Source organism: Malus domestica, chromosome 06 (assembly GCF_042453785.1).
Source record: "Malus domestica chromosome 06, GDT2T_hap1".
In the NCBI taxonomy this organism is placed as follows: domain Eukaryota; kingdom Viridiplantae; phylum Streptophyta; class Magnoliopsida; order Rosales; family Rosaceae; genus Malus; species Malus domestica.
Window position 1 is genome coordinate 13,800,458 of NC_091666.1, and position 8,950 is coordinate 13,809,407.

The 8,950-nt window shown below is 36.5% G+C and overlaps 1 protein-coding gene across 2 annotated transcripts; it reads left to right on the forward strand.

Annotated features, from left to right (window-relative positions):
- Nucleotides 1-542: 542 nt before the first annotated feature.
- Nucleotides 543-8,709, forward strand: LOC103439035 (uncharacterized). Of its 2 annotated transcripts, none has more exons than XM_029104591.2 (12): nucleotides 543-989; nucleotides 1,972-2,090; nucleotides 2,182-2,288; nucleotides 2,372-2,459; nucleotides 3,949-5,032; nucleotides 5,184-5,238; nucleotides 5,332-5,413; nucleotides 5,560-5,640; nucleotides 7,358-7,462; nucleotides 7,547-7,596; nucleotides 7,832-7,952; nucleotides 8,282-8,709. In XM_029104591.2, exons 1-12 carry the CDS (start codon nucleotides 773-775, stop codon nucleotides 8,363-8,365), a joined length of 2,193 nt encoding a protein of 730 aa, XP_028960424.2. In that variant the 5' UTR covers nucleotides 543-772; the 3' UTR covers nucleotides 8,366-8,709. The 2 variants fall into 2 exon arrangements, with proteins under 2 accessions (XP_028960424.2, XP_028960425.2); XM_029104592.2 differs by having other exon boundaries at nucleotides 604-989; nucleotides 5,596-5,640.
- Nucleotides 8,710-8,950: the final 241 nt, after the last annotated feature.

Sequence of the window (8,950 nt, forward strand, 5' to 3'; positions counted from 1 at the left end):
CGTCTAGCATCCACTTGGACTTTTCCTCCTTAACGAGTCACATTTGACCCAACAGGATCCTCTTTGCGAGGATCCGGTGATCTGTGAATCGTGTTCGTATATCTTATATCGTGCGATCAGTTTTTGTCAGATACTGTTTGTGTTTAATTATAAATAAAAAAAATTAAAAACATTTATGATCATACGATGTACGATGAATGGACACGATTCATAGATTCCTGGATCCTCACAAAGAGGATCCGGAGAGAATCAGATTCACATTTGACAACCCTCCACACCCACATCAACAATTACATAGAGAGAGTTAGATGAGATTGGTGAGTTAGTGAGTTTGTAAGGGGCTTCATCAAGGCAGTCCACCTTTTTGCAGGGCCAAGAAGACTCCCATATGCATTTCAGCCTCTCTTGGCCCACCCTCTTATGATTTACCAACACTAGAAATTGAACTTATGACGTGCCGTGTGAAATATGGGTCTAAAATTCGTCTGCCTGGATTGTTTTGTGGTGGTTTAACACAATTGGAAACTTTCATTTTCTTTCTTGGACAAGAAATAAGAAAATTCATCTTCCATTAAATATAAAATTTCCAACAAAAATATTATTGAGGGAAAAAAGAAAAAAGAAAAAGAAAAGCAGAACTTGCTCTGGCGTTTCCGTCAAACCAAAAAAATGTAAATGCTCCACGAATCACAATCCCCCTCTCTCCTCTCTCTCTCTCTAAACGAACAGAAAAGAAAACGAAAAACGTGGTGATAAAAAATCAATTAGAGCCATGGCGTCGTCGTCGTCGACTGAAGAACCGAATCAGGAGCATCTGCAGCGGCAGCAGCCACCACAACCGCCGCCGCAGCAACAGCAACAACAGCAGCAGCAGCAACCACAATCAGTGAAAGAGTGCGTGCACAAGACCAAGCTCATCCAATTCTTGGGACGCTCCGCGCCTATCGTCCTCCAGAACGACAATGGTCCCTGCCCGCTCCTCGCAATCTGTAATTCATCTCTCTCTGTCCCATTCGCTTAGGGTTTCTCTTTCTGATTTTTCTTGCTTTTGGATTTGGATTGATTGGTTGCCATTAGAAAGTAGAGGAAAATGATTAGGGGATCGGAATTTTGACTCGTAATCTGAAGTTCTTTCGTGGTTTTCTGTCAAGTGTGAGTTGCAGGTGTGTTAGTGTAGTCAGAAACGGAGATTCGAAAATTCTGTTATTTTTCATACGCTTTTTTCTGGCAAACAAACAAAAATGGAGGAAAATACCGACTTGATCACTCAATACTCTGTATTCTCCATTTATTTGGTCTTCTTTTGATTCTGAATCAAGATTTGATCCTGGCAAACATCGATTAATCATTTTTGTAATATATTCAAAGTCGGAGGATCCTGTGATCAGTTTCCAGTTCATTTCTAGGGTTTTCGGATCGTCAATCCTGTTGATTATGAAAAAAGTTTTTTTGCAATGTGGGATTTAATACTCTCAACACGCCCCTTGTGTGTGGCGAATTTTTAATGTTATCATGTGGACAACACAAGTTGGGTGATGTGGAGCACGTGCAGCCTTGGGTTTCACACGCGGCTGCTCTGGTACCCTAAAAAAGTTGATTTTTGGATTGAATGACTACTCTATTTGGTTGTCAAGCCGGGAACGAACAATCTGTGGAAATTAATGGGTAACTTTATGAATCTTAAGTGCCATTGCTATTTGATTTTAATTAAATGAACAGTTCAACTTAGCTAAAAAAAATTCTTGTATGAGGTCAGGCCTATGACAAATTACTGGGTTCTGGATGGGTTCCTTATGTAGGAACAAAAATTTCACGCACACTTGTATGTATGGTTTCTTATGCAAGTGAATTTGAACATGAATAATCCTGTGATGTACACCTACGGAAACATATGCATACCAAGATTATTATTTGATTGGGGGAAAAGGACTCATGCCTTCTTTTGTTGGTTTGAATTTGGGTTTCCTACAGGTAACGTTCTCTCGCTGAGGAACAGCTTGAATTTGAGTCCAGACACGTCAGAAGTCTCACAGGAGAAACTACTTTCACTCATTGCTGAACGACTAATTGATTCTAACAGTAATATTGATGTAATTAATAACAATTTTTTTCATGACCACTTCCCAGTTTCTCTCTTTCTTTTTGTAAATTGATGCAAATTATGTTGTTATTGTGATATAGAATAAAGATGCAGGATATGTAGAAAACCAACAGCAAAACATTGCTGATGCTATTGATCATCTCCCTCAACTTGCAACGGGGATTGATGTTAATATAAAATTCAGAAGGTTGCCATTGTTTATTTCCACCAGTAGTTTATTGTGATGTTCTTCATTGTGAGTTTTAACTGAAATTTAACTAATGATTGCAGGATAGATGATTTTGAGTTTACACCTGAGTGTGCCATATTTGACCTGTTAGACATTCCACTATATCATGGTTGGATCGTTGATCCGCAGGTTTGCTTCTTAGTTTTCCAGCCTTAGGTAGCATGAGTAAAGTAGAGTTATTGAAGCACAAATTTTGCTTATTGCAAGTCTGATGGTTGTTGTAGATTGGTGCATTTGGGCCTGGTGAAGTAGGCTCCCTTAATGCTTGTTTGCCTCACATAATATTAGTAATTGAAAAATTGGGGAGAGAATTATATGCACTATTCATAAGCCCAAAAGGGTTTAAATATAGTATAACTCTAATCACAGATTCACAATAAGATGCTAAATCACAACCATACTATGCAAAGTAGAAACTACATCAAACTGTAAACAAATTAGGAAAGAAAACCTTATTTCCGAAGATCATCATTCTCCAACCTGTTACATAATTTGAATATTTAATGAATAACTTAGAAACGTAAAAGAAACTGACATAATTAAGTGAAAAGCATTGAAAAAAAATATATTTGTGCTTATGCTTCCTTGAATGATTGTTTCATGCTTATAAACTAGATGGCATCATATACCTCTACAACATAAAGACATCACGTTTCTGCACAAAACAACTGTATTAGATTTCACGCACCTAACTACTTAAACAACTTTACAGTGTGTGCCTCCACAATATAAAGATACCTTGTGTCTTCATAAAATGACTAAAATCTCACAAAAAAGTTGGTCCAAAACTTTATGGCCAAAAAAAGAACATAAATTGTATATTGAATTTATGGGTAGGAATAATCAATTCGGTCTCATGTTAGGCAAGCATAAGAGAGCCACACATCAAAATTGCTCTTGCATAACATGTACAGGTCCTGCGCATTTGTATGCATATGTGTACATGTGTGTATTGCTAAGATGGTATCTGGTGGATTTTGGGTACTTGTAATCCCTCTGTGCCACAAAAGTGGGCAATTACTGGGCTAAAATTCATGTGGTGGCCACCAAAGGGGTTGTGATGGGATTTGGACTCAGGATTTGAGGTCTGCGTACATACATCTACTTTAAACCAGGCCTCAATATATATGGAAATTTCTAGTAATGCATGTATCACATCGTAACTGGAAACAAATTCAGAAAGTCTGTTGCTTAGGTATTGGATTGGCCATCACATGAGTGGAATTTGGACATGCATTTGATCTCTTCAAATTTCTGGAGTGGAAAACAGCATATAGTTTGAAAATTCAAATGATTCTCCTGTGTTGGTGTATCTCATTATCATGTCATTAATATAATGATCAAAGTCTTTTGGGGAAACTTGTTACTGATACAATATGCTTTGTTTCTACTTTTTCATTTTATTTTTAAAATTTTTATATTAGGAAAATTCATGATATTCTCAGTAGGCTACTAGGCTACAATGCACACGTACTTTATTCCCTGGTTTGTAACATTGTATTGTTTCTTTCATAATTCATTCATTAAAATGTTCTGATTTTTGTTGAAGAATATGCCATCTGATATTTACTGTATGGCCTTTGTTTTCGTAATCAATTTTCTAGTGTATGTTGACCAGGATGATGACACTGCCAATGCAATTGGGTCAAAGTCTTATAATGCTCTCATGGGGGAGCTTGTTGCATTGGAAACCCAGAATATGGAGAGTGAGTGTAAGAATACTCCAGAAGAAGATTGCGTTGATTTTGCTGCTGCAACAACTGCAACCCTGGGAGTCCCTTCACCATGCCTTTCTACAACTAGATCTTTCAACAAGTCTCCACATTCAGCTTCTGATGAACCAAGGGCAAGAAAAGGTGACCGTGAAGAAGAAGAGGAGTTAATGAGGGCTTTACAAATGTCTGAGGCCGAATTGACAACCTTAGTTGGTGATCCATGTGCAGTTGTCAGTACTAACAGAGCCCCTCTGTTGATTAGTACAGATGCAAGTACACTTCCTGAGAAGGTTGTGCCAATAGATTCTCAAGATGAATCAGAGAATCATGCTGCTGTATACGATAATGTCCATCAGTCAGAACTGTCTGTACCAGAAGATTACAATACCTCCAGGAATGAGAGTAGTAATGTGATATCTTTAAGTACTACTCCAGAGCAAACAGCATGTTCCTCGTTGTCAGAGACTGTTAAGGCAGAAAATACTGATCAGCCAACTGATATGAAATCAGATGAGCGTCTTTCCTCTGTTCTGGAAGTGAAAAGCACTACAAATGAATCAGTCAAGATTGAAAGTGGAATTTCTTTTTCTCCGGGGAAAGATACTGAGTCATTGGAGGAGAACTGTACAGATGTGTCAATAGGGGATGAAAAGTTTGAGAGTCAGGCCAAGCTTACACCTGATGCTCATGGACATATAGATAAGCAAAATGAGAGCAACGCGACAGAGGGATGTTGCTCATCTGGTCCAAATGTGGGTTTGAATTCATCTGCTGGCAGAATGCAGCAAAATGAGGCATCAGAAACTTTAGCATCAAGTGGTGAAGGCAGTGAGCCCATATATGAAGGAGAAGAGCGCATTCAGGATTCAGGAACTCCAGTTGTTGAAGACAGAGAGCCTGTATATGAAGGTGAGGTGGTACTCGCAAAACAAGTTGACAAAAGCCCCTTAGATGCAAGGCCCAAGGGTGAAATCACTCCACAACAAGGCGAGTGCTATATACCATGTTAGAGCGGAAAAATGATTATTTGTGGATCTTGTTATTTCATTTGTAAATTTGGTGACTATTTTGCATTCATTTAATGTTTTTAATGTTCTGATGTATACTGTCTCCCATTGCAATTGCCAATTGGGTTCAGGTGAACTGATCAGGACTTTTTTGAAGAACAATGCTAGTCAGTTGACTTTTTATGGGTATGCTGGCTTACTTTTTGATCTTTGTAGGCCTTATTCCTTTTGGATAAAAGTTATGTTCTCCATTAACTTATTGTTATTGTGGTTGTGCAGCCTTTTCTGCTTACAAGAGGGTCTTAAAGAGCGTGAGCTATGTGTTTTCTTCCGAAATAATCACTTCAGCACCTTGTTTAAGGTTAGTAGTATGTATTGGAAGTTTAATGACTGATGTTGCTTCACTTGAATTGCCAGGATCATGTATTTTGGGTGGGGAAAAAAATCAAAATCCATATTTTTATTTCTTTTACATAAAGTATTTACCAGATCTCTTTCCGTTTGCAGTTCAATAGTGAACTTTATCTTTTGGCTACTGATCAGGGTTACATAAATCAGCCTGATTTGGTGTGGGAAAAGCTAAATGAGGTACGATATTTAATTCCTATGTTTCTAAGTAAAAGAGATTGTTATCCATCAAGGTTTTTAAAGAATGGTCATTGGTATTGATGATTTGATCCCAGTTAAAAGGTAGATATATGCTGATGTTTTATGTTAATATACTTATGGTGGAACCTAACCATGTTAAGGGAAATATTTAAAATGAGGAACCCTATTGACCCAACCTGGTTAGTTTAAATTTTTATAGTTAGATGAAATTAGACTTGGCAATCCCTTACACGACCTGTTAACTTGACCTGAAACCACGAAAATAACAGGTTTTGGGTCAAAATGTTGACTAACCGAATCACACGTTAAAAACCCGTTAATAACGGGTTCTTAACAGGTTTACCCGTGGTTAACCACGTTTCAACCCAATAAGAAAAAGTTAGTTTGATAATTTTAAATTACTAAAAAACCTTACTACAATAACCATATTATTAAATCTAACAAAAGTGATTAAAAAATTCCAAAGCACATTAAAAATTCATAGTAATTAATTTACAAGTGAAAAATGTGAAAACATATGGAAACACTCATGATCACATGCTCTATATGCTTTGATGATGGTACATCATCGTTTCGATTTTTAAAACCCTACAAACCCTTGTGAACAGTGTTTTAGGAGGAGTTTAAAATAAATATAATAATTAATTTTAAAGTGTGAAAATGTGAAAAGAATATACAAACGCTCTTGATTACATCCTCTATGCTTAAACGATAGTTGCATCATCATTTAGATTTTTAAAACCCTCCAAACCCTCATGAATAGTGTTTACTGTTTGATTGCAAACTCTGAAATCCGACACCATAATCCATAAACCCAAGATTTATATTTAATCATCAGTTGTCGTTTGCGCTTTACTCTTCTCATTTGATTTCATTTTTCAGAAAAGAAAATCTGAACAAACAAAATTCGGTGAGAAGAATGGAGCATAAATGTAAACGATAATCAACACTTAAAAGTTTAAATTTATGGTTTAGGGGATTATGGTGGCGAATCTTGGAGTTGACCTCTTCACAAAAGTTGCAGAGCTTGTCATTATGAGCATTTTTTGTGTGTATTTTTCACACCTCTATATTAATTAATAAAACTATTAAAAAAACTTTACAACAATAGCCATAGGATTTTTTTATTCTCAACTAATTGTTGGATTCTCTGATCTACATACGTTTTTAGTATTACGTTTTTCATTTGATTATTTATTGATTTAAAATATATTTTCTTTAACGGATAGGGTCATATTACCTATTCATTTTAGGGAGTTTTAACAACACTCCCGATACTGTTCACTTTTAACGAAAAACCACATTTTTACCTTTAACTGGCACTATTCACTATACCTTTAAAAAGAGCTTTTCGTTAAATGAGAAGTCTTTTTGGACTTTTCATTAGTTTTCCTTTCATTTTAATGGATGTTACACGACACAACCCGTTAAGATATCGGGTATGTCACGAACACGAGAAACACGACATGAATGCAAGGTCTAGCTGAAATGTTAGATTAAGTTCATTAGCAATCCCAATATTTTCTGTCATCGAAATATAAAAGTTCCATATGTAGAGAGAATCAGAGATGTTCAAAATAGTATGGTGCCTTTGTGCACAAACTTTTAAAGTTGGATTCTTATATTGACATTGTTATGCTCTTTCTCTCCCGCCCTACTATTATGTATCCTAATGATGTTTCCCTATGCATTTCAGGTCAATGGGAATACATTGTTTATGACAGGCAACTTCAAAGAATTTAAGGTAGAAAGTCATACAAATGACACATGGGATGAAAACAATGCTGTCACCAGCACTGCGGTACGCAGGACCTTTCGTACTTTAATATTTAGTCTCTGCACAGTTTTCTGAGATGCCAATATGAATTTAATTTTTCACTTTCAGGACTATCTTGCTAGCATCGATAGTGCAGCACAAGCAGGATTCGATTTGAAGTAATTATTTTACTTTGCTTCTACTTGCAGATTAGTAGTTGATTTACATTCTGTAGTTAGTTGATTTACAATCTGTAGTTTAAAACCAGATGAGAAACGAAATTTTAGGGATATTGCCACTAAAATATGGTTTTACCTTTTTCTGCAGTGCGACAAGTTACAGCTTGGTTATTAAAATATGGTTTGGCCTATGGAGTTCAAAATGTACTAATGATGTCTAATTGTGTTTTGGCAGTTCTGATATGCAGTTGGCAATTGCTCTGCAGCAGCAGGAGTTTGAACAACCACCGCAGCAGCGTCAAAACTCGCAGCAACCATCTAATAGTGGCAATTCAAGGATGGTTGTAGGTCCCCAGGTATAGTTTCTTGTTCAATATATGTTTTAATTATTTCTTTCTTTTTCTCCCCTTCAAAGTTTTGAGGCAAAAAACTGTTGAAAATGATTGTATTACTCCATATGGCATTCGAACTTGATATAAGTATTCAGATACTAATTTTGTATAAGCATATCCTATATCACATATGTTTCAGGGTGACCGACGTACTAATTTTGTATAAACACAGTTGTCCGTGTTTTAGATTACATAGGTTTGGTGCAGTCAGTCATAGCATGGTGAAGTATTTTAGATTTTTCATTTCGGAGGATATCATATGAATCTGAGAGCAAACAATTGAAATTTTGCAGGGGCCAAGAAACAATGCCAGAACTTCATCGGCATCCGCATCTGCAAGACCTGAAGCAAAAAAGGAGAAGTGTACTTTGATGTGAATTCCGGCAGCCAGCAGTCTTACAAGTTTGTATTGTAAATGGTGTTCGTCTTGGCCCCGAGTTATTTTACGACATTAATCAACCCCGTCCAACTTTTTACGTGATTTTTAGATGAAAGTTTTTTACTGTATATAGTAAGTAGATAAACAAATCGCTTGCCGGCCCTCCCCCAAGCCTGGCAGTTACCCTAACCGGATGAATGAGGTCGGTGTTCTAACTCATTGGAGAGGTTCAGAGAAAGGTCGGATAACAGTGAAACTGGGCTCTTGTTCGCTAACATTCTGAGCTGATGTAGCACGTTTTCCTATCAATCTTAATGAAGTTCCTGCATTTCCTGCCAAAAATTCATATTTCCTCAGCAATGAATTGAGTGCCATTCAAGATCACCAGTTCACCACAATGGTAACACCAAACCATTTGGAAATATTGACGGAATTGATCATTTTTCAAATCTTTGTTGTTGAACGGATCAAAATTGATAATAACGACATATTAGTCAAATGTCTCGAAGTTAATAATTTGAATAATTGAACTTTTTAATTCATCATTTCAGTCCATTTTTCTAATTTTCTTTTGTGAAAGATT